The sequence below is a fragment of the Sciurus vulgaris genome, assembly GCF_902686455.1.
Source record: "Sciurus vulgaris genome assembly, chromosome: 17".
Classification (NCBI taxonomy): domain Eukaryota; kingdom Metazoa; phylum Chordata; class Mammalia; order Rodentia; family Sciuridae; genus Sciurus; species Sciurus vulgaris.
Genome location: NC_136478.1, coordinates 52,604,277 through 52,632,168, shown reverse-complemented (window position 1 = coordinate 52,632,168; position 27,892 = coordinate 52,604,277). Strand labels below are relative to the sequence as shown.

At 57.9% G+C, this 27,892-nt stretch overlaps 1 protein-coding gene across 8 annotated transcripts; it reads left to right on the top strand.

Annotated features, from left to right (window-relative positions):
• The first annotated feature begins 788 nt into the window (after positions 1-788).
• Positions 789-27,666, top strand: CIC (capicua transcriptional repressor). Of its 8 annotated transcripts, none has more exons than XM_079117770.1 (21): positions 789-934; positions 4,045-6,825; positions 18,767-18,916; positions 19,002-19,236; positions 19,322-19,451; positions 19,545-19,727; positions 19,810-19,975; positions 20,831-21,033; positions 21,123-21,348; positions 21,774-21,877; positions 22,113-22,485; positions 23,435-23,622; positions 23,995-24,116; positions 24,205-24,371; positions 24,467-24,760; positions 24,859-25,181; positions 25,467-25,720; positions 25,820-25,974; positions 26,053-26,184; positions 26,452-26,583; positions 26,670-27,666. In XM_079117770.1, the coding sequence occupies exons 1-21, from the start codon at positions 844-846 to the stop codon at positions 27,035-27,037; spliced, it is 6,777 nt and encodes a 2,258-aa protein (XP_078973896.1). In that variant the 5' UTR covers positions 789-843; the 3' UTR covers positions 27,038-27,666. The 8 variants fall into 8 exon arrangements, with proteins under 8 accessions (XP_078973896.1, XP_078973900.1, XP_078973894.1 ...); XM_079117774.1 differs by having other exon boundaries at positions 22,113-23,343; positions 24,470-24,760; positions 25,823-25,974; XM_079117768.1 differs by having other exon boundaries at positions 22,113-23,343; positions 24,470-24,760.
• The last annotated feature ends 226 nt before the right edge of the window (positions 27,667-27,892 follow it).

Below are 27,892 nucleotides of genomic sequence, written 5' to 3'. Positions count from 1 at the left end.
GACAACTAGTCATTCTTCCAGGTCCTGTGAAAGACATGCCACAGAACGTTCTTTCACAAGTAGTGCAAATGTTACACAGCATTACCTGCAATAGGCTAAATGCATTTTTCTTACAACTGGTGTGAGTCTTGAGTAAATATAGTACTGTGAATCCATTGCAAACAAAAGAAACCTTCCCAAGGGTCAGTGTACATTGTTCCCCATTTCCCCTGATCCAGAGTAAATCTTGTGTGAAAGATATGGATATATATATATATATAGACAAATTCACACGTGGTGTAAACCCCATATTTGGGCAGCAGGCATCCATTACCAACAAGGGATAGCACATCCCCGTCTCTTCTCTTCCAGTGTGATATCCCATCCCACGACCTTTAAAAAACTCCCTTCTCCAGGTTTGAATACCACAGTGTACCCAGAATGCAGTGTGAAACATCATGAAGCTTCGGGGGGTTGTCAGAAAACTGAGTTGCCCTAAATGTCAAAATGTTTGAGGCAATGACTCGTCCCCAGGCCCCTAAGCCCCAGGCCGTGCGCGTTGCCTACACTGCTGCGCGCGCCACCCCAGAAGCGCGCGTTCTCTCCCCTCGCGGTGGCAACAGGGCTTTCCGCGGGGCCGCGCCAGACTTTTCGAGATCGTTGATTGGTTGTAGTCCTGGCCACCCGACAGCCAATCAAGCATGGGAAAGGTGACATCACTGGCTCTCCTCCCATCCCCCCTACCCCAAACTTCCCTACTCCGGCTACCGGCAGCAACAAGCACGTGGGGGAGGGGCAAGAGAGTAGAACCGGTGAGGTCATTGCACCGCCCCGGCTCCTGTTGATTGGCTGTGGGGCTCGCGGATGGCGGTTGGCTGCTCCTCGCACCTCCCCCTCGTGCCGCTACCGCCGCCACTGAGAGGAGCCACCGGCGACGCCAGAGCTGAGAATCCGGGTGAGTCGGGGCCCTGGGTCTAAGATGTTCCTGGTGTCCAGAAAGACTCACAAGGAACTGCCCTTTCCGACTTTTTCTCCTCGCCTGGGTTCTTTGGTGCTCTGGGCACTCTGTCACATGGGAGTTGTAGTCTGCCTTGTACTGTCGACTACCGGCTAGAGACGTGAGAAGACTACTATTCCCAGCAGGAATTGCGACTAACCGGTCAACAAACGCTTGGGCCACGCCTTCTAAGCCTGCTCATTGGAGAGTCCGTCCCTTAGCCCCTCCTTTGTTCATTTAATTGGCTACTGTCCCTCACAGAGGTTGGGTTCCGGCCTAGAGTGCATGGTGATTGGGTACTGTATTAGTCATTGGGCACTAAAGTGACCTGCAATTGGCTGAGGCTAGTGTCCATCACTTGTTGTAGGGCAGGGCTCTAGGCAGATCAGGCGGTCGTAGGCTCAGGTTGGTGTCGGTCCCGGTGGGAGGCCGGTCTTGGATTTTGGCCCTTCCTTCTAGCGCTGCCGGAAGGGTACGATTGGTCGCTGCGAGCGTCGCTCGTCGTTGAGAGGCGGAGCCGACTAGGCTGCGAATATCTATTGGACCAGGCCGGCGCCGGTCAGCGGGGTTGTGGCCGCTGATTGGCTGGTTGCTCCAGCTGTTGCAGGTCCATTCACCATTTTGTGTGTTGGAGTAAAAAAAAAGGGAGAATCGAGAGGGAGAGCCGGAGGGGGGGCGGGGAGGGACCGGACCGGACCAAGCCGGGGCCACGGCCCCCCGCCCCGAAACCCCGCCGAGTTCGAGGTGAGGGGCGGGGCCGGGGCTGACATGGGCAGTGGTGGTGTGGGGGACTGGGGGTCGAGGGGGGACAGGTGGCAGGACTCGGAAAGGGGGTATAGGGGGAAAGAGGTGGGCAAAATAGTGGGAAGGGGAGACGGAGTGGAAGAAGTGGTGGAGGGGGGGTAATAGAAAAGGGCTGACTGGGGGGAGGGGTGGTAGGCAGAGAACGGGTAACAGGAATGGAGGGGTGACAGGACTAGATCAGGGTGACAGAGAGAGGGAGGGGACAGAGTTGGAGGGGGTGACAAGGAGAGGTGATGGAAAGAGAATGTGTCAGGTCCAGAGATGGCTGACAGGAGGGTGACTGGGAGGAATAGGTGACAGAGATAAATGGGGGTGTTGAGGAGGGGGCTTAGGGCCTGTGAGAAGAGAGGTAGAGGTGGTGACAGGATACGAAAGAGAGTGGCAGAGAAGCTGGTGCCAGGAGGGATGATGGGAACAGAGGGAATGAGACCCCAAAGAGCCAGGGCCTAAGCTAGCCTGGGCTTCAGGAGTTGCTGCTCAGCTCCTGAGGGAGGGGAGGACCCTGAGTGGGAGTTTTCCAGAGAGGGGTGGATGGGAAGAGAGCAGGCCCTCAGGAAAAGAAAGAGGCTTAGCTTCTGAGGGGAAGAGGCTGGGCTAAGCAGCAGGGTCTAGGGGTGCCTGGCTGTGTGGTTGTAGGCCCAGGGTGGGGTATCCAAAGGTTTGTGTTTGGGCAGGACTGGGGCCAGATCTCAGTCCCCAGAACTGTTGCCCAGCCGATCAGAGGGGAGAAGGTGATGATAGCTGTTAAGTTCCTGGGCACTTGGGTGCCATTCCCTGGCCCTCCAGGCTTTGCCTGTTAGGACCACAGGATTGGCCCATAGCAGGGTCCACAGGAGGAACAGGCCCCAAGTGGGAGAGCATGAGGTCAGGGATCCCTGGAGAGTCTGAAGAAGCCAGGGGTGCCTCCAATTGTGTTTATCTTCTGCTCCTGGGCCCTCCCAACATCCTAGAAGCCCCCTTTTACCCTCTCACATTCTCAAAGTGACTTGAGAGTAAAGTTTTTTTCCCTTTTCTCAGGGCAGCTTGAAAGGGGGCGGGCAGTAATGACTGTTCAGGAAGTGGGTGAGGTTGGTCTGTTGGGCTTGTCCTGCTTTCTTTGACCTTATCCTATTTATCCCCACTTGGACTTGGAGGGCATGTTTGGGGGGACTTGGGTGGGGCAGTCTACTGGGCCATACTGTCAGAGGCAGCTCAGTCAGGGCTGAGATGCATGCAGGCCAGAAGGAGGGGGCTGGGCTTGTGGGTATCACACTTGTGCTGTGGGGGAGGGGCAGGTTCCTTTCCAGTGGGACAGAGAAACCCTGGGGTACAGCTCTGTGCCCCACTATGCAACGACTGATGATGTGAGTGTGTGCGTGTGTGCCTGTGTTTGTTCGCACGCATGTACTTATGCATGGCACTGTGGCAGCACTAGATATGAGCTCTTGCCCCAGATGTGCCTCTGCCTGCTCCCTGCCAGGATCTGGGGAGATGGCTGTATCTGGCAGGTTTAGGGTGCAGAGCAGAGTGGGCAGCCATTCTTTGGGACTCTCTTTATCCCCTCCTTTCCACAGTGCCTGCCCATACCCAGCTGCCCAGAGGGATGGAGGGAAGGTGGAGGGAGAGAGGCTCACATCACAGCCCAGTCATCTCCTTTTCTGTGGCTCAGTGCTTGTATATGTATGTGTATTTGAGTGTGTGTACTCTCTAGATGGTGACAGTGAGACTAAGCATGCCCTCTGGATCATGTGACAGGCAGCACATTAAAATGGTTAGGAGTGCAGATTCTGGAGGCAGATTGCCTGGGTTCAGACCCTAGCTCTGTCATTTCCTAGCTGGATGATCTTTTGTTTCCTTAAATATAAAATGGGGCTGATAGTAGTACCTGCTTCTTAGGGCTGTTGGAGGATGACATGATTTAGCAAAGGCAAGCTTAGCACAGGGCTCAGGAAAGTGAGTGCTCCATAGGTGTGAACCGTCAGTGCTCCTCACATCCCCTTGGGGCTGCTGGAGCACATACGTGTGCATTTTGTGTCCTCTGTAGAGAGAGCAAGTGTATGTGAGTGTTCCCCAAGGAGCCAGAGTGTATATGCTTAGGGAACACGAGTGCCAGTCTGTATCTGGGTGCCAGCCAGGACCCACATGAGTTGAGGACAGCCAGGGAGAAGGCCCTGGGGATCATGGACTTGAGGCAGTGAACTCAGCATGTAGGAAGTTGGTGGACACTGGGTCTGGGGGGTTTCCTGTTTCTTCCAATGATCCCTGTCTGCTCTCCCCTCTTGCAGGTGGGCAAAAGATGAAGCCAATGAAGAAGGCATGCACTGGCCTTTCAGGTCCTGGCAGTGGCAGCAAGTCCCCACCAGCCACCAGGGCCAAGGCTCTCAGACGGCGAGGGGTTGGGGAGGGTGACAAGCCAGAGGAGGAAGATGAAGAGTCACAGCCACAGCAGCAACTTGGGCCAGAAGAGGCTGAAGAAGGCGAGGAGGAGGAGACTGAGCGGGGCCCAGGGGCTGAGGGGCCACCCCCCGAGCTACAACCTAGTGACCCAGCCCCCGGCCCAGCTGAGGACCCAAAGGGGGATGGGGAGGCAGGCCGCTGGGAACCCTCACTCAGCCGTAAGACAGCCACATTCAAGTCTCGTGCGCCTAAGAAGAAGTATGTAGAGGAGCATGGGGCTGGCAGCAGTGGGGTAGCTGGGGTCCCTGAAGAGCAAGAACGGACTCCTGAGGAGGCCGGCACGCTGGGTGTACCTCCACGGCTACCCACCTCTACCCGTTCTTCTTCCACTGACACAGCCAGTGAGCACTCAGCTGACCTGGAGGATGAGCCTGTTGAGGCTTGTGGTCCAGGCCCTTGGCCCCCTGGAGGCACCAGTGGTGGCTATGACCTGAGGCAGCTGCGGTCCCAGCGGGTGCTGGCTCGACGTGGTGATGGCCTCTTCCTGCCTGCTGTGGTGCGCCAGGTGCGCCGAAGCCAGGACCTAGGTGTGCAGTTCCCTGGTGACAGGGCCCTGACTTTCTACGAGGGGGTGCCAGGTGGTGGTGTGGATGTGGTTTTGGATGCCACGCCACCTCCAGGTGCACTGGTGGTGGGTACAGCTGTCTGTACCTGTGTGGAACCTGGTGTGGCTGCCTACCGTGAGGGTGTGGTGGTGGAGGTGGCTACTAAGCCAGCTGCCTACAAGGTCCGCCTCAGTCCTGGCTCAGGCACCATACCACAGCCCCAACAGCCACTGCGTCGTGAACCCGAGGAGGCTGTGTGGGTAGCCCGCTCTAGCCTACGCCTGTTGCGGCCACCCTGGGAACCTGAAGCCCTGCCAAGGAAGCCCCCTGTAGGCTCTGAGGAAGAGCAGGCCGAGCCTGGGTCTACCCTTCCATCCTGCCCTGCTGCCGTGGACCCCAAGCAGCCCGAGGATGCTGAGGTTTCCAAGATCAGCTTTGGTGGCAGCCTAGGGGCTCACTGTGAGGAGGGTGAGGAGAAGCACCCACCAGCCCTGGGCACCCCAGCCCTGCTCCCACTGCCCCCACCCCAGCTCCTGTCACCTCCCCCCAAATCCCCAGCCTTTGCTGGCCCTGGCCGTCCTGGTGAGCAGCCCTCGCCCTGCCAGGAGGGGAGCCAGGGTGGCAGCCGGAGTAGCAGTGTGGCCTCACTGGAGAAGGGGACTGCTCCAGCAGCTCGGGCCCGCACGCCACTGACAGCCGCCCAGCAGAAGTACAAGAAGGGTGATGTGGTCTGCACACCCAATGGAATCCGGAAAAAGTTCAACGGCAAACAGTGGCGACGACTGTGTTCACGAGATGGTTGCATGAAGGAGTCGCAGCGGCGGGGTTACTGCTCACGCCATCTGTCCATGCGGACCAAGGAGATGGAGGGCCTGGCCGATGGTGGGCCAGGTGGGGCTGGGCGGCCAACTGGTGTGGCAGCTCGTGAGGGCAGCACTGAGTTCGACTGGGGTGATGAGACATCAAGGGACAGTGAGGCCAGCAGCGTGGCAGCCCGGGGAGACTCACGCCCACGTCTGGTGGCCCCCACTGACCTGTCACGCTTTGAATTCGACGAGTGTGAGGCTGCTGTGATGCTGGTGTCGTTGGGCAGCTCGCGCTCTGGTACACCCTCGTTCTCACCCGTTTCTACACAGTCACCCTTCTCGCCTGCCCCGTCACCCTCACCCTCGCCACTCTTTGGCTTCCGCCCTGCCAACTTCAGCCCCATCAATGCCTCTCCAGTCATCCAGCGCACCGCCGTTCGCAGTCGCCATCTGAGTGCCAGTACCCCTAAGGCAGGCGTTCTGACACCACCAGACCTGGGTCCCCACCCACCACCGCCTGCCCCTCGAGAGCGCCATTCCTCTGGCATTCTACCCACTTTCCAGACCAACCTAACCTTTACTGTGCCCATCAGCCCTGGGAGACGAAAGACAGAGCTGTTGCCCCATCCAGGGCCACTGGGGGCCCCTGGCACCGGGGGTGGAGGAGCTGCCCCAGATTTCCCCAAGGGTGACAGCTTAGACTCCAGTGTGGACTCGGTGTCCCACACACCTACACCCTCCACACCGGCTGGCTTCCGGGCCGTGTCACCTGCCGTGCCCTTCTCTCGCTCCCGCCAGCCTTCACCACTGCTGCTGTTGCCCCCACCTGCTGGCCTAACCTCGGATCCAGGGCCCTCAGTACGCAGGGTGCCTGCTGTGCAGCGGGATTCACCTGTCATTGTCCGTAACCCTGACGTGCCGCTGCCCTCCAAATTCCCTGGGGATGTGGGCACTGCTGGTGAGGCACGGGCTGGGGGACCTGGGCGGGGCTGCCGTGAGACCCCAGTGCCCCCTGGGGTGGCCAGTGGGAAGCCTGGCCTGCCCCCGCCTCTGCCGGCCCCTGTGCCCATCACCGTGCCTCCAGCTGCGCCAACTGCTGTGGCCCAGCCGATGCCCACCTTTGGCCTGGCTTCTTCACCCTTCCAGCCTGTGGCCTTCCACCCCTCACCTGCTGCCCTGTTGCCCGTCCTGGTGCCCAGCAGCTATACCAGCCATCCTGCCCCCAAGAAGGAAGTCATCATGGGCCGGCCTGGAACAGGTAAGATGGCAGGCGGGTGGGCTGGGCAAGGGCTTACTTTGAACAGGACCCTTTTCAAGGTTTTGGGGAGAGGCTGGCTTCCTCTCTGCTCAGATGTTGCAGTGTAAATTCACCTCAGGCAAGGGTCTGGACTTTCAAGGTTTGATGTGGTGTTTCCAGATGCCGCCTGTTGGGGAACATGCTTTGGAGGGGTCCATCAATCAGCAGACCTCTGTTGAGTGTATACTCCAAGTCAGACTCCGTGGGGCTGTTAATCATGGTGACAGTGCCCATGTCTTGGACTGGGCAGGGGCATCGCTGTAATAAGCACTGCATGTGGGTTATCCCAATAAGTTTTCATGTATGAGCATTCCTCATACATGACCTATTCTAAACCCTTTTCAAATGTTAGCTCATTTTGTCTGCACAACAACCCCAACAGGAGGAGGCCTGATTTTTTTTTCTTTTTCTTTTTTTTTTTTTGTTGTTGTAGATGGATACAATATCTTTATTTTGTTTATTTATTTTTTAATGTGGTGCTGAGGTTTGAACCCAGTGCCTCACACGTGCAAGGCAAGTGCTCTACCACTGAGCTAAAACTTTAGCACCCACCCCCCCTTTTTTTGAGATAGGGTCTTGCTAAATTGCTGAGGCTGACTTTGAACTTGGAATCCTTCTGCCTAAGTTCCTGAGCCGCTGGGATTATAGGTGTGTGCCACTACACCTGGCCTGATTATTATTTAGAAGAAACTGAGGCCAAGTTAGTGACTTGCCCAGGGTCTCATGGCTAGCAAACCCCGGAGCCACCCTTCAAACCTAGGCAGGCCAGCTTATGACCACTGGGTTGTAATATTCGATTACAGGTGGAAAGACTAAGGCTTTAACAGGTCCTTTCTAGGCAGTGGTAGGACCAAAGGCTGCATCCCATTAAACACCACAGATGAAGTCAGTACCATGGAGGGAGCCAGGGTGTGCTGCACACCTCTCCAGGTGCGAATCCAGTCTGGTAACCCTTGGGTCAGGGTGGGTAAGCCAAGAGTTAAAGGATGAGTCTGAACCAGCAACTCGAGGGTTGGAAGAGCCTCCTGAAGGAGGCCTGTGGGAAGGCACCACGGTGGAAGGAGAACAGCCTAGGAAGGGAGGGGTGGAAGTTAGTGTGGCTGCAGGGCTGAGGCTGGGGCTTGAAGGATGGCATTTCTGAGATGGTGCTGGAGAGCCAGGGGTCCATGCCAACTTGGGACTTTAGGAGCAACTCAGCAAGGGTGACAGGGCTGTCACCAGCCCCTTTCCTAGCACCTTTTTATTTATCTATTGTTGGTACCAGTCTTCCTTTTGTCTTTCTGAACCCAGCCCTGTGCTGGATGGTGCTGAGGACACATCCCTGTCCTTACATGGCTCACAGTCCCTGGAGTAGACAGACCTGTCCCTAGATAGTGACAGTCCGGTGTGGTCAAGGATGTGCTGGGGGAAGCCCAGGAGGCTGTGGGAACCTAGAGAAGATGCTGATCAAGCCTGAAAAGTCAGGGAAGGCTTCTTGGAGCAGGGATCCGAGGCCTGTGAACTGAAACCTGAAGGCTTTACAGGTATGAGAAGGGCAAGGTAGGCAGGCAGGACTTTAAGCCAGAGAGTAGAGTTTGGGCAAAGGCCTCAAGGTAAAAGGAGATAATAACAGGATGTTGAAGTTAAGGGCTCTGGATGGTGGGTGAGTGTTGGGATGTGCAGTTGTATTAGTGAGCAAGGGTCTGATTACAGAGGACCATTAGAAGACTTGAGAACTTTATCCTGAGGGTACTAGGGAGCCATAGAATGTTTTGAGCACATTCAAACACAGCTGCACCATGGAGGGGTGGGTTCAATCCCTGAGACCAGAGGCAGGGTGACCATGGAAGAGGGAAGGTGTGGATGTGGGTAGGAGTTGCTGTGACTTGGATTGGGACAGGGGCCAATTCAGGATGGAGCCAGGCCTTGCCTTCCCAGAACTCTAGCCCAGGCCTGTCTCCAGAGCCAGGGCACAGGACACAGGGGCTATGCCTACTTCCCAGCTCACATATTGAGGTTGTCAGCAGTGTGTTTACCCCTCTCCTGACACTTGCATTTGTTGTTGTAGTTGATATGAGCAAAATCCCACAGAAGTAGGCATGGCAGGGATTTCTGTCTTTGGGCAGAAGAAGACACTGAGGTAGAGGGTCTCTAACCACCCCCTCACTCCCCAATGCCCATATGCCCACCACGATCCCTTCACTGACCCCAGAGCATTGTCTCAGATGACCCTCACGGTTGCAGGTGATGCCAAGGCCTCCCAAGCAGGGGCTTTTGCCACCATTTTCCAGATGAGAAGTGAGGTCAAAAAGGGAGTCATCCTGATTGAGGTCTCTCGCCAGGGAAGGGCAGACCCAGACCTTGAACCAGGTCTGCCGATTTCCAGATCACACTGAGTTAGTAATGACTTACTGAGCTCTGGAGATGCCTGTGCCTCATAAGCTGTTCTTGAGCCCTGCTGAGCTTTTCATCACTGAGTCCTTGAAATGCCCCCTGGAGGTCAGTTCTACTGGACAGAGGAGGAAACTGCAGCCCAGAGAGGTTAAGTGATTTACCCAAGGTCACCAAGCTAAGAAGAAAGCCAGGATTTGAGCTCAGGCTACTTCACTCAAGATCCCAGACTTTTAAGCACTATCAATAATAACAACAAAAACAATAATAAATCTTTTTTTATTGAGCATATAGCATGTGCTCAACTTCAGGATTGGGGCCATTTCATCAAATCCACCTGATGCTGTGAAGCAAGGGTTACTAGTCCTATTGTCCAGGGGTAGAACTGAGGTTCAGAAAAGGGAGGCCCTTTGCTGGAGGCCACTTGGTCGTCAGAACTTGTCCGATTCCTGTCCTGGCAGTTCTGACTGAACAGCACCTCCCTGACAATATTCATTCTGAAGTATCCAGGCTGCCCCCACCTCCGGGGTCCTAGCTAGCTGGCCCTTTCATTCTTCTCCCAGAAACTTCTCTAAAACCTTGAGAGGTGCCCACCTTGGGACCTCCTCCCTCTCAGGCCCAAATAGAGCAGACTGCCTCCAGTGGCACAGTGAGACTACAGTCCTAGCCCCTTTGGCCCACCTGTGCCAGGGCCTGACCTTCCATCAGAGGGTAGCAGGTGTGAGGGGGCGGCCTAGGGCAGCCTGCCTGCTCCTGCCCCCCGCCAGGCATTTGCTTCCTCTGGGGGACGTGCTGGGGCAGGCTGCCGGCATTCTCCGCATTCTGTGCATGGCATGGCTAGCCAGCTGCCTTTGCCACCTCCCTCTGAGTATTCCCGCCTGCTCTCAAGGAGAACCACCCCACCCAAGCCTTTAGCCCCAGCCTAGGAGCCAGATGTCTCCGTTCCATTCCTGGCATGGTCTCCCTCCCAGCTCCCAGCTTCCTGCATGGCTTCCCCTTATTGACAAGCATTGCCTCTCCTCCTGAGCTCTGTCTCCCTTCAAACCACTGTATGTCTGTCTTGCCCCTGGGTTCCTATGACTCCCTATTCTTTTATTTCTCTATTTATGTGTCTCTCTTGAACCTCAGGCTGCCTGACTGAGTCTGGCTTTCTACCTTTGTGGGTTTGTTCCTCCCTAGACTTCAGTCCTTGTTAGAGCTTTCAGCCCAGCCTTGTTTTGGTTCTTGGTCTTGGGGTCCTTTCTCTGGACCTGCATGGCCTGCCCCTTGGGTGTCCCTCTCCTAGTCTTGCTGCCCTCATCCCAAGCTCGCACACTGCCCTGTACATTTTTTTTTTTTTTTTTTTTTTTTGGTACCAGGGATTGAACCCAAGGATGCTTAGCCAGTGAGCTACATCCCCAGCCCTTTTTATTTTGAGGCAAGATCTCACTAAGTTGCTTTGAATTTGCAATCCTCCTGCCTCAGCCATCCAAGTCACTTGGATTACAGGTATGCACTATTGTGCCTGGCTCTGTGATCTTATTTTAAGTTATTGAGCAGCTGCTAAGCACCAGATCCCCTACTCCCTTCTTGGGAAGGGAGGTTTTCTGGTTTTGGGGCCCTCTCTTGCTCCTTCACAAATCAACTGCCCACTATTGTCCCTGTATTGTTCCTGAGAAATGTTAGACTCCATCTTGCAGTCATCCAGGCACCTGTTCCTCAGACAGGCAGGAAGGAGGGGGCTGTATGGACCAAGCTTGGAGATCCGGCTGTGGGGGGTGGCAGGAAAGCAGCTCCTGTGCCCACCCACCTGCTACAGGGCATGACCCAGATCAACCCTACCTCCACCTCCCAGGGGATGCTTGTGGTGCAAGCACAGAGACTAGGCAGTATCCACCAACTATAGCTGGGCAGATGGGATGAGGCCTGGAGAGGGACTTGAGGGTATTGAGCTTGGATCTTCTGACTCCCAAATCCAGGCTCTTCCTACTATTAATTTCCATTTTCTCTCAAACCGTGAGAACACTACCAGAAATCAGCTCCTTCCTGATACCTCTGCCAGGTCCAGGACTGGGTAGTCTTGGGGCAAGTGCCTAGGGAAGGTAGACGTGATGATGCAGGCACAGAAAAAGATGAGCCAGGGGAAGTATTGAGTCTGGGGAAGCCTGAGGATAGAGAGAACCCATTGGCTCATGGGGGCTTGAGAGGGAGGTTCAGGTAGACTTTTCATGGGAAGTGACATTTGAACTAAAGTATGAGGAATGAGCAAGTTTCAGAATAGTGAAAGGAAGGACAGAGCAATACAGACTAAGGCAGCTGCATAAGCAGAGGCCAGGAGGGGTGAAAGTGCATGACCTCTTGAGTGGCTAGCTGAGGCTGGAGCTGACACAAGTACCCAGGCTTGGTGGAAGGGTGCCATGGAAGACAGGTCCAGCCAGGTCAGGCTCGAATGCCAGACTGAGAAGCTGGGGCTGTATTTTGGAACCCCTAAACAGCCAAGAAATGGTTTAGAGCAGAGGAGGGAAGACGTTGGATATAAGTGTCAAAGATCCATGGAGACGGCTCTGGAAAAGGAAGGAGGCCCTAGTCTGGGAAGAAGAGCATGGCTTAGGGGAGAGGACAGGAGAGGGAAGGACAGTTTGTGAGGTTGCAGGGGTTTATGAGTCAATGGTGACTTAAAGGGAGAAACCCTTGCTCCCCCAGTTTAGCGAACCCCAGCACTGGGTGCTTGGAGGGGTCAGGCTGCCTCCTGGCGGCTGTAGGTTGCGAGGCGGCAGGTGCGCGCATGCGCAGCGGGGGAGGGGCTACGTCTCGTAGCCCCCGGCGCCCGGGCATTAGTGGCTCCATTAGTGGCCGGGAGGGAGGCGCATTAGCGGCGGCGACGGCGTCTGTCTCCCATTACCACCGGCGGCAGCGGCTGCACCGCAGGCGGCTGGACCCTCGCCCGCCAAGCCGCCTCCTCCGCCCGCACTCCGTCCCTTGTTCCTGCTCCCCTCGAGGGTGCGAGCAGGGAACCCCTGTCCCCTCATTTAAGCAGAAAAGCTGATTATGAAGCCAGGCAGAAGGGTTCAAATGTAGGTCGTGCCACCTCCTGACTGCAAGATTACCCCTCTCGGAGCCTGCCGATGGCGAAGTAGGGAAACCGTGCACCTGGGGCTTCGTGGATGCAGATGGGCACAGTGTGGGGACCGCGCCCTACCCGCGTCTGCACCCAGGGGTGCAGGTTCCCGCGCGTCCCTGGGAGTAGGCCCCCGGCGTGGGACATCGGTCCTTTCCATTGGCTGATGTCGCACCCGCCGACCGTCGATTGGCCGAAGCCCACTCCCTCCGCCCTTGCGCAGTTAACCCCTTCGCGACTGCGTCTTCGCTCTGGGTGCCCCCACCCCCGGGCCCTGCAGACAGCTCGGGTGCCAGCTGGCTCGCACCCCGCCGCGGCCCGCGTGGGTGTCAGGCCGGTGGGGCGGCCGCCCGCCCTCCCAGCACAAAGCGGCTTTGTGGGGCCTGCCGGGGTCTGGCTGGGGGCCAGGCGGCGAGTGGAAAATCTCGTGAGCGCTGGGAGGGAAGGGGAACACAGGGCGGCACCCCCTCCTCCGCCCGGGCGTTGGCGCCTCCCTCAGCCCAAGCGGACCAGCCTTCACAGTCCTGGCGCCTGTACAACCCTCTCCCTGTCCCGCACCTTTCCACCCACAATTCTCCATCCCGCTTCTCATCCACATCCTGCCCTTTTTAGACCCTGGGGACTTTCCCTTGCGCCTCTCTCTTGCCTTTTTTTCCCTTCTGGTTCCCCAGCCTACCCCAGCCCCACTCACACTGACTCACTCTGGCGCTATTTTTAGGCCCCCATCCCTGCGAGCCTCGCCAGCCCAATCCTGGGCTCGTTCCCCAGGCAACCCTGGCCGTCGCCGACGCCACCCGGGGTGGGTGGGTGTGTATGTGGAGAGCGGGTGAGGGGAGCTGGGGACACCGGGGTGGTGAGCCGAGGCGGGGACCAGGCCTGGAGAGCAGGGTGTGGAGCCGCAGGCGGGGGCGGGGTGCTTTGCGGGGTCAATAAATGGGGCCCCTTAAGTTCAGAGTATGTCTGCCTGTCCCTCTGTCAGCATCCCTGGCTGGTCGCCCCAGGCATCTGAGCAGGCTCATGCCTGCACCAACCTGGGTGGCTGTTGGTGTCTGTGTCTGGGCTCCCTGTCCCCAGGCCAGGGTGGGGTGGTACAGTGGGAGCTGTTTAGTTTAGGGTTAAACCTAATGTGGAATTAGGGGTGGTGAAGGGGTTGGTTTACATCACAGTCCTGTCCAGTACCTGCTTTGAGTGAAGGATGGTTGTGCACCTCCTCTCAGACTGGGCTGGGGCCCTGGTTTAGGAAACCCTCTCAGTCTTTTCCAGCCAGGGAGGCCCCAGTTAGGGTTGGGGATGGCTGGAGAGAGGGAACTGATGGGGGATAGGACCTGCTCCCTCCCCTCCACTTCTAATCCACCCCCACCCAGGGTTCCTCCACCCTGAACAATAGAAGCTAAGTATAGGGCTGGCCCAGCGCCCAGGGCAGGGGGGCCCTTCCCGCCCGGATTCCTGCCCCTCCCTGCCAGGCTGGGCCCCCACTTGGTTGTACCCAGTCCCAAAAGGAGCCTCTTCTCATACTTTTTTCACGGGTACTGTGTCTTCTAACAGATGTGCAATCCTCCCAGATGTGTGGGGCCCTCTTTCCCTTCTGTGCCATGCCTGGCTCTTTTTCTTGATCAACAGAAGTAGGGGAGCCGGGTTCCTTTGAGCTCTGTCCCTGAGTTTCATTGCAGTGGAGAAGGGGTTAACTTACCAATAGGTGACTCACTCACCGGTGGGAAGAGGAGGGGGCAGCGGTGGGGAGATAGCAGGCCACATTGATTTCAGCCTCAATTTCTGCCTCACATTGCAGTCCCTGGGGCAGTGAGGTAATGGAGGGTCTAAGTCTGGGGCTGCATGGGGAGGAGGGGGCAGTCACCTAATAGTCCCTCTGGTAGCTCCTCCAGGCTCAAAGCCAAGTGTCTGGCCCTGCCATCTTTGGAGGTCAGAGGGCTGCAGACCTTTCTTTTGCCTCGGATCAGCTTACCCAGTTTTTGCCCCCTTTCCATGCCTTCAGCTTCTTTGGTAGATGAGGCAAACTGGGAAAGGGGTTTACCTGCTCCTGTGGAAGACCAGCCTGTGTAGGAGCTCTGTCGTGGTCCATCTGAGCCCATGCAACCTACCTGCCCAGGTGTGAACCCAGGCCTGTACCTCTACTGGGTGTGGTCCCAGGGTCCTTCTTGGGTGATACAGGACCTCTGTATCTTTGTCTAGGGGGTTTCAGACCCTTTGCTATATCTCTGTGTGCCTGCTCACATTTCTGTAGTTCACTAATCTCTCTGTATCATTGATCGATCATATTTCTGGGCCCCTCTTTGGAATTCCCTGCTTGTGTCCCTTTGAGGTCTCTTTTGAGTAATGGCAAGAGTACTTGAGTTGGAGCACGGGACTATTAACGTCCAGGCTGCATGATCACACACACCTTACTCAGTCTGACTCTCATTTTCTCACTAGAAAAATAGGCATAATAAAGCAAATTTCTCTAGGAGGACTCATTGAATAAGATAATACCAGCTCTCAGTACAAAATAACCTCAGTGTTAGCTTCCTTTCTTCCTCCTGGCCCTTTCCTGGGGAAAAAGTGATGCAGGGGGGATAGCCAGTGGTCCCCTGCTTTACACTGTTAGGTAGTGTCCCAAGTGACAGATGAATCAGGCTGGGTAGCTGAATGATGGTGGGAGGCCACAAGACTCCACCTGATGGGCCCAGGGTACTTAGGTATGAACATAGTGCCTATGAGGGTAGGTTTATAGGGTGTGGTGTGTTGGTGTTGGGGTATGAGTGCTAGGGAGGCTTTATAAGAGCATATGTGGTTGTGTGGTAGGAATGTGGGGTGTGTGTAGTGGACAAGCAGTGACCATGCTGAGGTCTGCCTGTTTGATGTGTTGTTTTGCAGTGCTGGGGAGTGAGGCCATGGCCTCACATTAGGCAAATGCTGTTACACTGAGTATGTAACCCTGATATGTTAAGTCTGTGATTCATGTGGGCTGGTGGAAGTGTGGTGAGGATACGTGTTGGTGAGACATGGGTGACAGAACTTGTACAAAATGGGCGATGTAGAGGATGGGTGAGAATGAGGGTGCATGATGGGTGGGGAATGAAGGATCTCGAGTGTGTGAGGTAGTCCATCTATGTGAGCAGGTGTACGGGGTATGACTGCCTGTGACATGCCTGTGGATGTAAGACGGAGGGCATATGGTGCCCGTGCTGTGTGTGATAATGGGGTGTGGCAAGGAAGTATGTGAGGAGTGTGTGCGTATAAGTTAGGAGGGCTCAGGGATGGCTGGCTCAACCCTACTCGGTTTATCTGCCCAGCGTGGCCAGATGCGGCCAGGCGAGCCGCGCGTGAGCGTTTCTCTTGCGAGCTGGACACACAGCACCATAGTCAAGCCAGGGCCTCCGCAGCGCAGCACCCCGAACCGCCCCCCTGGCTCACTGCCTTTGCTGCAGTGCGCCCTCCTGCCACCCTCCTACCGTGGGCCCGCCCCCGGACGGCTCCGGGCCAACCGGAGTCCGCCCCGCCCTGCCTCTATTTGCATATGACTGACGTTCCCCCGGGGCGGCCAATGGGGGCGGGCGCGGCGGGGCCTGACCCGCGCGCGGCAGCAGCAGCCAATGGGCTTATGCGCGGGGGGCCGGGCTTGCGCGGAAGGCCGCGGGGGAAGCGGGGAAGGGGCGGGGGGAGGCACGGCGGGGGGAGGGGAGCGCGTAGTAGTGGCGGGGCGGGGAGGCGGCGGTGGTTCGGCGCGGGGCTTGCTCGGAGCGCACGGACACACACACGCTGGTCCTTCTGCCCGCCTGGGGCCGGAGGTCGACCAGGCGCTGAGCCGCGGGCCCAGGGCCCGGAAAGGCGGGGCGGCGGCGCCGGCAGCCGGGGCGTGCGGGGCCAGAGCCGTTACCCGCCGGAGCTTCGAGGGAGGGAGGGAGCGAGCCAGCCAGCCAGCCAGCCAGCCAGCCAGCCAGCCAGCGGGGAAGGGAGGGGGCCGCCCCCGCGCACGCGCGCCGCGCCCCGCCCCGCCTGCCCCGCCTGCCCCGCCCGCCGGACTCCGCGAGGGAGGAGGGAAAGGGAGGGGGCGGCGCCGATGGCCCCCGTGCCGCGCGCCCCGTGACGGCCCCCGCGCGCGCCGGGGGGCGGGGCGGGGCCGGCGCGCTCTGACCTCCCCCGCCCCCCGGGCGGCGGGAGGCAGGCGGCGCTGTGCGCAGGCGCGCCCGGCGGAGACCCCCGCGTGGGGCGGCCGGAGGGGGGCGGTGGGGGGGGGGGCATGCGGCCTCGGCCTCCCGTTCCCCCCGGGCCCAAGTGGCGACGGCCGAGAAGCCGGCTGCGGGCGGAACGGCAACGGTCGCTGAGGAGGTGCGAGCCCCAGCCGGGGCCCCCCCGTGCCGGACCATGTACTCGGCCCACAGGCCCCTGATGCCCGCGTCCGGCGCGGCCTCCCGTGGCCTCGGCATGTTCGGTCAGTAGCGTCCGGTCCCTGGGACTGCGGGGGTCAAGGTGTCGGGGTGCTAAGTGCGGAATAACGGTGATGGGGCTGTAGTAAGAGAACCGTAGAGGCAGAGTAAAGGGGTACGGGGAAAGTTACGAAGCCCGACCGGGCCGAGTGGTTAGTAACGGCAGGTGGGAACGTGGTGGAGCGATGGGAATGAGAGGGGAGTACCTGGGGACAGCTGGTTTTAAGTGATGGGGTGAACAGGTCCGTCGTGAGAATGGGAAACGAGGGGTGCAGAGTGTCTTTGAAGCCTGAATTACAATCGGAGCAGCCTGAGACCTGCTGGTGGAAGGTGTGGAATCCCGAGAGGGAGGGTGCTTTTGAGTAGTGGGCTCAGGATACCGATGGCTTGGGAAATGAGTGAGACACTTGCTCAAAACAAGACTGGACTGGAGTGTTTATGGTGCACTTTGATGAGAAAGAGGTAGAGAGTGGGACACCTGGAGGGTAGTGTACTGGGGAAGGGGCTAGGACCAAAGGACTGCCCGCCATTGTCTGTTGAGCCCCTATTTTCCACTTCCCAGAAAATGAAGAGGCCTTGATGGAATTCTGTGAAGAGAGGAACAGGTCTAGGTCCTTGGGGGGGCTGCTGTGTGGTTGGAGGGCCCAGGAGGCTTTTGGGTCCCCAGGGGTAAGGAACAGAGTTGTCATTTAGTCTTGAGTGCCCTCCAGTGCTATGTTCCAGATCCCCATTCTGTTTCCTCAGGGCTACTTTTCCTTTGTCAGTCCTTCAAAATCAGGTCTTGAGGCCAATTCCTTACACATAGCTCTCCCAGTCTAGGTTTCTGAAGGCATTGGGGTTGGGGGGGGTCACCTCAGGTCAGGTTGGTCTGGATCAGGGGGCTGTCTGGAATGATGGAGACCAGGGATAGGGCGTTTCCCTCCTTCCCTCTTCTTCCCCTAGCAGGGGCCTCTCTCCAATGCTCTGCTGGTTCCGCTTCCCCCCACAGACCTGGGCAGTGAGAGGGAAAGCCCCCTCCTGGCTAGGACACCCATAGGTCTAGCAGGGGCTGGTCCAGCTCAGGCCTGCCCTCCTGTGCCAGCTTAGGGAGCTGAAGGTTGGACCTCTGGGGTGACCCCTCAGTGAGGGAAGTGTCTTCCTGTGCTTAGCCTCAAGGAAACACCTGGCACTTTTTGCCTTCTCTGAGCAGAGACTTGTAACAGTTCTCTCCTGTGCCCCATTGTCTGTGCCTTTTCTTCTGAGGAGTTTACCACACCCTCGCCTCTTTCTGGGCAAGGAGGCTGGATACTGGGCTGAAGATAAGCTTGGGGGTTTAGGGGAGGGAGGGAGGCTGGGAGGTTTCTTCACAGGCACTGGAAGTCTCTTTCTGGGAAAGTGGGGAGAGCTGCTGGAGCCACCTGAGCCCCACCCAGCAAGGGCAGGTTGGCTCTCTGGGGTCTTGGGAGAGGAAGGCCAGGAGGGTCTTATATACCAGGACTGGTCTGTGTGAGACCCCCCACAGCCCTGAGGGAATAGAGGATTGGAGGAAAGGGGCGGGGAGACAGGACCATCTGCCTCTGGAGAGGGAAAGGGAATGTGAGCCCAATGTGAGGGGCTGTCAGATGGCACATGGGGTTCTGGGAATATGTTGTGACTGGAACGGGGTCCCCAACCCCATAGAAGTCTTGGGGCACCAGGAGTGTGGAATGGCAGCTGAGTGTGACCTCGTTTGTGGCAGGAGCCAGTCGTTCCTCTGGCCTGTTCCCTGGTGGCAGGGCTGGTGGAGGTTGGGGGGGAGGAGTGGGATGTGAGTACTATTCCCTTCTCTGCTTCTGTTTTCTTTTTTATAAATCTAGAGACTTTTCAGGGAGGAGTTTTTCCTGAGTGATGTCTCAGACAAGCCCAAGAGGCTCTAGGGTTGGGGAAAGGGGTGTAAAGAAGGGAAAGCCACCTTGTCCAGGGTGGGGCAGGTGCAATTGGGGGTCAGGGCCAAGCTCCCCTGCTACACAGCTCACCTGGCTCCTTCCCACAGTGTGGACAAATGTGGAACCTCGCTCTGTGGCCGTGTTTCCTTGGCACTCCTTAGTTCCCTTCCTGGCTCCCAGCCAGCCAGACCCCTCTGTGCAGCCGAGTGAGGCCCAGCAACCTGCCAGCCACCCAGTGGCCTCCAACCAGAGCAAAGGTGAGGGGTAGGGTGCTGTGGGAAGACTTGGGGATGGGGGGAGGTAGGTGGCCTAGTGGCCCTCTGATGCACCTCTTTGTTCCAGAACCTGCTGAGTCGGCAGCTGTTGCTCATGAGCAACCACCAGGAGGGACAGGGAATGCTGACCCTGGGCGACCCCCTGGTGCCACATGCCCTGAGAGCCCAGGGCCTGGACCCCCACATACTTTGGGGGGGGTGGAACCTGGTAAAGGCCCCCCTCCCACCACTGAGGAAGAGGCCCCCGGCCCCCCAGGAGAGCCCCGACTAGATAGTGAGACAGAGAGCGACCATGATGATGCGTGAGTGCACCACAGCCTGGGACAAGTTGTGGGGGAAGAGGGGTGGCCAAAGCCATGGTCCTCACTGTCCCTGATGCTCCCCCAGCTTCCTTTCCATCATGTCTCCTGAGATCCAGTTGCCTCTGCCTCCTGGAAAACGTCGGACACAGTCCCTCAGTGCCCTGCCCAAGGAACGAGACTCATCTTCTGAGAAGGATGGACGCAGCCCCAATAAGGTGCCTCCTTTCCACCTGTTCTCTACTCACAATGTGGCCACCAAAACTTGTCTCCCTGGTCCTAACCACCCTGCTCTGGACTGTTTACTACAGCGGGAGAAGGATCATATCCGGCGGCCCATGAATGCCTTCATGATCTTCAGTAAGCGGCACCGGGCCCTGGTCCACCAGCGCCACCCCAACCAGGACAACCGGACTGTCAGCAAGATTCTGGGCGAGTGGTGGTACGCCTTGGGGCCCAAAGAGAAGCAGAAGTACCACGACCTGGCCTTCCAGGTAATGCTTCTTCCTCTTGACTATTCTTGACTTCCTCTGGTGGGGCGGGTAAATGAAGGGTCGCCCTGCCCTCTCCTGCCAGGTGAAGGAGGCCCACTTCAAGGCCCACCCAGATTGGAAGTGGTGCAACAAGGACCGAAAGAAGTCCAGCTCAGAGGCCAAGCCCACGAGCCTGGGGCTGGCAGGAGGGCACAAGGAGACGCGGGAGCGGAGCATGTCGGAGACGGGCACTGCCGCCGCCCCTGGGGGTTAGTCAGCCCCTTGGCTCTCCCACCCTGCCACCTCTCTCCCTGAGAGCTGCCAGCTACCTGCTTGCTTGCTCACTCCCTGCCCCAGCAGCATCTCTGCTTTGTTGCTTTTATTTGAGGACCATTACCCATAAAGAACTCGGAGTTGCTGTATGTGAAGTAGCCAGGAAGATATAGATGAGATATCTAAATAAATCTCATTACCAATTGCTGTTTATTGACCATATTCTATATGCCAGACACCATGGGGCATGTGTTGTCTTGTATTTAAAACCACAGCCATTTCCACAGGCTCAAAAAGACAAAGTTATTTGTTTAAAGTCACCAACTGGTAAGTGGTATAGCCAAAAATTTAAACTTCAGCTTAGTTGGCTCCCAAGACCATAGTTGGAACTGCTGCAGCTCATAATGACCCTGATGGTCTGCTTCTACTTAACAAGAGTATCCAGAGTGCCTGGCAGTGGTCTGGGGTGCTTTTTTGGTGTGGTCCTTTGGATGTGATCCTCCGACTCTTTGAGGGAGGGATCATTGCCTCTCTGAGGTGAGAAAACTGAGGCTTAGACAGGCTACTCGTTAGCCAGTCAGTATCAAAAGGATCAGTCTCCAGGCTTGCTTGCTCTCAGAAGGTTTGCCTCCCAGGGAATGGGCTTGCTCTTTGTAGCCCCAGAGGGCAAAAATCAGCAGGAGGGAGATGCTGGGCTGGTGGGTGATTTATTTTTCCTGCCAGGTGGCTCAGGAATTCCAGCCTGATTCTGCATAGTACCTAGAAGTATCTGTGGGTGGGTGGGTTAGTGCAGATGCTGGTGAGAGGCTTCTTGCCTCTGTGACAGCCAGAGTTCCCTTTCTGCTTTACAGTGTCCTCTGAGCTCCTGTCCGTTGCAGCCCAGACACTCCTGAGCTCTGACACCAAGGCTCCAGGGAGTGGCTCCTGTGGAGCAGAACGGCTGCACACAGTTGGGGGACCTGGCTCGGCCCGACCTCGAGCCTTCTCTCACAGTGGTGTACATAGCCTGGATGGTGGGGAAGTTGACAGCCAGGCGCTGCAAGAATTGACTCAGGTGTGGGGTGCAGGCCACCAGGGGGCGGGCAGGGAGGGCTTCCCAAGCTAGTAGACCTGACTGAACCCTTCCTGCCACTTGTCCTGCAGATGGTGTCTGGCCCCACATCGTACTCTGGCCCAAAGCCTTCCACCCAGTATGGCGCTCCAGGTCCCTTCACAGCCCCTGGTGAGGGAGGCACCTTAGCAGCCAGTGGGCGGCCTTCACTGTTGCCCACCCGAGCCTCTCGTTCCCAGCGTGCGGCCAGTGAAGACATGACAAGTGATGAGGAACGCATGGTCATCTGTGAGGAGGAAGGGGACGATGATGTCATTGGTGAGCAGTACAGGGCTGATAATCCTGCTGGCAGCTGGTAGGCTAAGGCTTAGAGGGTGGGAAGAATCCAGGCAGCGTGACTCCTTATTTGTTTTTTACATTTGTTTATGACCACATGGCATCAATGCTGGTCAGGTAGAGTAAACCCAGGGTTGCCCTCAAGGAAGCTATCAGCTGGGCAGGAGACCTGAGACATGGCACTGTCAAGCACAGCATTAGATGCTCTTAAACATACCTCTCCCCCAACCTGCTTTTAGGCTTCTGTGTTGGGGAGGTATTTATAGTGCAGGGCTTAGACTAGTCTCTTGGCCAATGCTGACCACCAGCTTGGGGCAGTTGAAGCTAGAGCCCAGGTTCCAGACTATAAACTCCTATGTAGGCCTGCACCCAGCCCCTTGCCCACACTGTTCCCTCTGCTCCCTTAGCTGATGATGGCTTTGGCACCACTGACATTGATCTCAAGTGCAAGGAGCGGGTGACTGACAGCGAGAGTGGAGACAGCTCTGGGGAAGACCCAGAGGGCAACAAGGTGAGGCTTGGTGCTGTCCAGTCACACTCCTAGGAGGGAATGAGGGAGGTTAAGTTCTGGAATGGGCAAGCTCCTTTCCCCTTGGACTTGGATCACAGCCAGGATGAATTGAGACCTTTAGCTGGCAGGGTGTATTAGGCTGGTCTGGTTGACAGACTGACTGGGACGTCTAGGGGTGGTTATCCAGGCGTCTGCACTTCCTTGACTTGAGTATCTCTTTCTTCCTTCAACCCAGGGCTTTGGCCGTAAGGTGTTTTCACCAGTGATCCGTTCCTCTTTTACCCATTGCCGTCCAGCATTGGACCCTGAGCCACCAGGGCCCCCGGATCCACCTGCAGCCTTCAACAAAGGCTATGGTCCCACCCCGTCCTCCTCTTCCTCATCACCTGCCGTCTCCTCAGCTTCGGTAGCCACCTCCTTCCCTCTGGGCTCTGGAACCTTCAAGGCCCAGGAGTCTGGTCAGGGCAGTACAACAGGACCACTTCGGCCCCCTCCCCCTGGGTCTGGGGGCCCAGCTACACCTTCCAAGACCACCCGGTTCCTCCCAACGGATCCTGCCACTTTCCGGCGCAAGAGACCTGAAAGCGTTGGGGTCCTGGAGCCACCAGGTCCCTCAGTTATTGCGGCACCTCCCAGTGGGGGAGGAAACATCCTGCAGACATTGGTCCTGCCCCCAAACAAGGAGGAGCGGGAGGGCAGTGGGGCCCGAGTACCCTCAGCTCCAACCCCATCGCTGGCCTATGGGGCTCCAGCAGCCCCCCTATCCCGCCCTGCTGCCACCATGGTTACAAATGTAGTACGACCTGTCAGCAGCACTCCTGTACCCATTGCCTCTAAGCCTTTCCCCACTGGCCGGGCTGAGGCGTCTCCAAATGACACAGCAAGTGCCAGAACTGAAGTAGGCGCTGGGTCTCGAGTGCCTGGGGGCTCCCCACTGGGTGTTAGCTTAGTGTATTCGGACAAGAAGTCAGCAGCAGCCTCTTCACCAGCCCCACACTTGGTGGCTGGGCCCCTCTTGGGCGCTGTGGGGAAGGCACCTGCCACTGTTACCAACCTACTTGTGGGTACCCCAGGCTATGGGGCCCCTGCACCCCCTGCTGTTCAGTTCATTGCCCAGGGGACCCCTAGTAGTGGGACCACTGTGGGCTCAGGAGCAGGTGCTGGGAGTGGCCCCAATGGGCCAGTACCCCTGGGTATCCTGCAGCCAGGTGCCCTGGGCAAGGCTGGGGGAATCACCCAGGTGCAGTACATCCTGCCCACGCTGCCCCAGCAGCTTCAAGTGGCACCTGCCCCAGCACCAGCCCCTGGGACCAAGGCAGCGGCTCCCAGCGGCCCTGCACCCACCACCAGCATCCGTTTCACCCTTCCGCCGGGCACCTCCACCAACGGCAAGGTCCTGGCCGCCACTGCACCCACTCCTGGCATTCCCATCCTGCAGTCTGTACCCTCCGCCCCACCCCCTAAAGGTGAGGCCTGGCCTGGGCAGCAGCAGGATTGGGGTCAAGAGCTGATTGGGCTTTCTTGTAACCTTTCTCTTTCTTGCCTCTTAACTTCCAGCCCAGTCAGTTTCTCCCGTGCAGGCCCCGCCCCCAGGTGGCTCAGCCCAGCTGCTGCCTGGGAAGGTACTAGTGCCCCTGGCTGCCCCTAGCATGTCAGTGCGGGGTGGCGGGGCTGGCCAGCCGCTGCCCCTGGTGAGTCCACCTTTCTCAGTACCTGTGCAGAATGGTGCCCAGCCACCTAGCAAGGTAAGGGCATGCTGACTGTGACCCCACCTTTCCCTTCTGCTCTTGCTGCATGTCACTGTGTATACCATCATTTCTGTGTCTGCTGTTCCTTTGCGATCTCCTTTTCTGAGTCTTTCTTCCTGGGGTTCCATCTTGCCATTTTTTTTTTTTTTTTTTTTTCCTGTCTGTGTCTAGCTCTTTAAGTCCTCAGTATTTACACCTGGATTTTTTTATGTCTTCTACCTCTTTGTCAGCTTTCCCATCCTGTCTTAATCCTGAATTCTGAGTTCCCTGCTTTTGCTGAGTGCCCTCCTAGTTGTCATTTCTCCCAGTTGTCCCCTCCCCACTCTGGGGTCACAGCTCACCCCAGCCTGTGGGTGCTTCTGCCCCCAGATCATCCAGCTGACTCCTGTGCCTGTGAGCACACCCAGCGGCCTGGTGCCGCCCTTGAGCCCAGCCACACTCCCCGGACCCACCTCACAGCCCCAGAAGGTCCTGCTACCCTCCTCTACCAGGTGAGTGCAGTTGAGCCTTTCCCCACAGAGCAGGGGAGGTGTGGCATAGGGATGGTGCACCTCATTCTTTTTCTTCTTCCCGTGGCAGAATCACCTATGTACAGTCAGCCGGCGGGCACACTCTGCCCTTGGGCACCAGCCCTACGTCCAGCCAGGCTGGAACGGTCACCTCGTATGGGCCTACTAGTTCTGTAGCTCTAGGTTTCACCTCACTGGGGCCCAGTGGCCCTGCCTTCGTGCAGCCCCTGCTTTCAGGTGAGGAGTGGCCTGCCAGGCAGTGCTGGGGACCCAGGGCGGGACTGAGACAGCCTGGGCCCTGACTCAGTTCCCTGCCTCGCTTGCTCTTTCAGCAGGCCAAGCCCCATTGCTGGCTCCTGGCCAAGTGGGCGTGTCACCTGTGCCCAGCCCTCAGCTGCCTCCTGCCTGTGCTGCCCCTGGAGGTCCTGTCATAACAGCATTTTATCCTGGCAGCCCTGCACCCACCTCCTCAGCACCTCTGGCCCAGCCATCCCAGGCTCCCCCAAGCCTGGTCTACACTGTGGCCACTAGCACCACCCCACCTGCTGCCACCATTCTGCCCAAGGGCCCACCAGCTCCTGCCACTGCCACCCCAGCCCCCAGTAGCCCTTTTCCTAGTGCCACAGGTGGGTGTCGGACCAACTCAGGGCATGGTATGTTGGGAAACCCTGGGGATGGACCTGCAGTCAGTCCTGGCTTAGTAAACACTTTCACCCACCAACAGGCTCCATGACCTACAGCTTAGTGGCCCCCAAGGCCCAGCGGCCCAGCCCAAAGGCCCCCCAGAAAGTGAAGGCAGCCATTGCCAGCATTCCTGTGGGCTCCTTTGAGGCAGGTGCCTCTGGGCGGCCTGGCCCTCCACCCCGGCAGCCTCTGGACCCTGGCCCAGCCCGAGAACCAACTGCCCCAGAGTCTGAACTTGAGGGGCAGCCTACACCACCAGCCCCTCCACCACTCCCAGAGACCTGGCCTTCCACAGCCCGGAGCAGCCCCCCGCCACCCCTGCCTACTGAAGAACGGACTGGCACCAAGGGCCCTGAGACTGTGGTGAGCATCCAGCAGCCTGCAGGCAGGGTTTCGCCTGGTGCTTGACTCTGCCCTCCACTCATTTTTGCTTTTCCTTCCTGCTCACCCCTTCACGTCTCTGTGCCTTCTGTTTGTTTGTTGTATCTCCTTCCCGCTTGGGGCCCATGTCCTGGCCTTCCTGAGGCCGCGGGACTGAGTCTTCTCCAAGGGTCTGTGTTGGGCTGTCTTAGCATTCATCTCTGTTTCTGACCGTTGCCCCAGTGCATCTGAGCCCAGTGTTCTTCTCCCTGCTTGTCTGCATCCCAGGCCAGCAAATTCCCCAGCTCTTCAGACTGGCGCGTCCCTGGGCTTGGCCTGGAGAGTCGTGGGGAACCCCCCACCCCTCCCAGCCCAGCCCCAGCTCCGGCCACAGCCCCTGGTGGAAGCAGCAGTGGCAGCAGTGAGGGCAGCAGCGGGAGGGCGGCTGGGGACACACCAGATCGCAAGGAGACGACTAGTACCGGCAAGAAGGTGAAGGTGCGGCCCCCGCCCCTGAAGAAGACCTTTGACTCTGTGGACAAGTGAGCAGGGGCTGGGGTCCTTGGAGGTGTGTGTGGGGTTGGTGGGAAAGGGTGCAGCCACAGGCTAAGGCAGGGGAAGTGATCCTGCCGGCCCTCCAGCAGGGTCCTGTCAGAGGTAGACTTTGAAGAGCGCTTTGCTGAGCTGCCTGAATTTCGGCCAGAGGAGGTGCTTCCCTCACCCACCCTGCAGTCTCTGGCCACCTCACCCCGAGCCATCCTGGGCTCTTACCGCAAGAAGAGAAAGAACTCAACTGGTAGGCAAGCGCTGGTTCCTGGGTAGGTAGGGGAACAGACCTGGGCCAGTTGAACTGAGCTTGCTTCTGTTTGGCCAGACCTGGACTCAGCACCTGAGGATCCCACCTCACCCAAGCGCAAGATGAGGAGACGATCCAGCTGCAGCTCAGAGCCCAACACCCCCAAGAGTGCCAAGTGCGAGGGGGATATCTTCACCTTTGACCGCACAGGTGCAGGCACTGTGGGGGCCCCAGGATATACAGGAGAGGTGTTGGGAGGGCAGTACAGGAGCAGTGGGGTGGTTATTGCTGAGAGGAAGGACATCAAGTCAAGGGTGAGATCTGGAGACCAGGTCCCTAATCACCATGTGACTTTGGGTGGGTCCCACTCTGACCCTCTGTGAAATAGAATTCAAAGGGCTTTGGTGGGCACTTGGACAGTGGTGAGGAGAATGAGCTGCTGCTGTGGCCCTGACCATGCTCCCTCTGTCCGCACAGGTACAGAAGCTGAGGATGTGCTTGGGGAGCTGGAATATGAGAAGGTGCCATACTCATCATTGCGGCGCACCCTCGACCAGCGCCGGGCCCTGGTCATGCAGCTCTTTCAGGACCATGGCTTCTTCCCATCAGGTATGTTTTGAAGCCTTGGGGGGTTACTTGGACAGTTGTATACTGCCTATACAACTCATCCCAACCTCCCTGTTTTCTGTCCCCAGCTCAGGCAACAGCCGCCTTCCAGGCCCGCTATGCAGACATCTTCCCATCCAAGGTTTGTCTGCAGTTGAAGATCCGTGAGGTGCGCCAGAAGATTATGCAGGCAGCCACTCCCACAGAGCAGCCCCCTGGAGCTGAGGCCTCTCTCCCTGGACCGTCCCCCACTGGCACTGCTGCTACTCCTGCTCCCACTCCCAGCCCTGCTGGGGGCCCTGACCCCACCTCACCTGGCTCGGACTCTGGCACAGCCCAGGCTGCCCCACCACTGCCTCCACCCCCAGAGCCAGGACCTGGACAGCCTGGTTGGGAGGGGGCCCCCCAGTCCTCTCCCCCACCCTCAGGTCCCTCCACAGCTGCCACAGGCAGGTGAAGGGTCTTCGAGTAGATCCCAGGACCCACAGTACCCCCTCAGGACACAGACCGTGCATAGATGGCAGGATTGGGGGTGCAGTGAGACGGTTACCTCCTTCCTAATAAAGCCATTTCGTCCTTTCCAGTTTGGGGCGGAATGCGGCCTGCTCCTTATATGTACTCCCTCCTCCCCAGCTCCCTCCCTGTGCTGGGGGGCAGCTGAGGGAAGCTGGGGCACAGTCTCCTGCCACTGAGCCCCTGTATATAACCTGGAGCGTGTGACCTTCAGAGCTTTTCACTTGTACTTTATGCAAGATGGCTCATATGAGGGCTGCAAGCTGGAGGGTAGTGTGGGCCTTGGGCCACAGGGAGGTGCCTGTGGAGTAGGGGAGTTCATGCACCCCTTTTTTCCCCAGAGGGGCTGGACTCAGGTTAGTTTTGGGGGTTGGGGGCTCCTGCACTTTGCCACAGGCATGGGGAGGGTTCTCTCCCCACCCCCTCTGCCCTCCCAACTTGGGTTGTACTTTCTAAGAAGGTGATTTCCCCCTACCCTTGCCCCCATCCCCAGAACAAAACATGTTGATCATGTGCAATATTTCTTACTGTGCCGAGAAGCCGCAATGACTGAGATTAAAGCTGTTTAACACATGTGTGTGGCTGTTTGCTTGGAAGGGGAAAGAGTATTGCTCATTCCAGTCTGGTCCCCAGATGGTCATGGAGCTTGCACTTTCCACAAAGTGAAGGAGCAACTCCCAGATCACTCCAACATCAGGACACCGTGGGCCAAATTCCCTTCCTCTAAATGAAGCAGGCGGCCTCTGCAGTCTGAGAGCCATTGGTACCCTGGGAACCACCCAGTGAGTGAGCTTGGGGA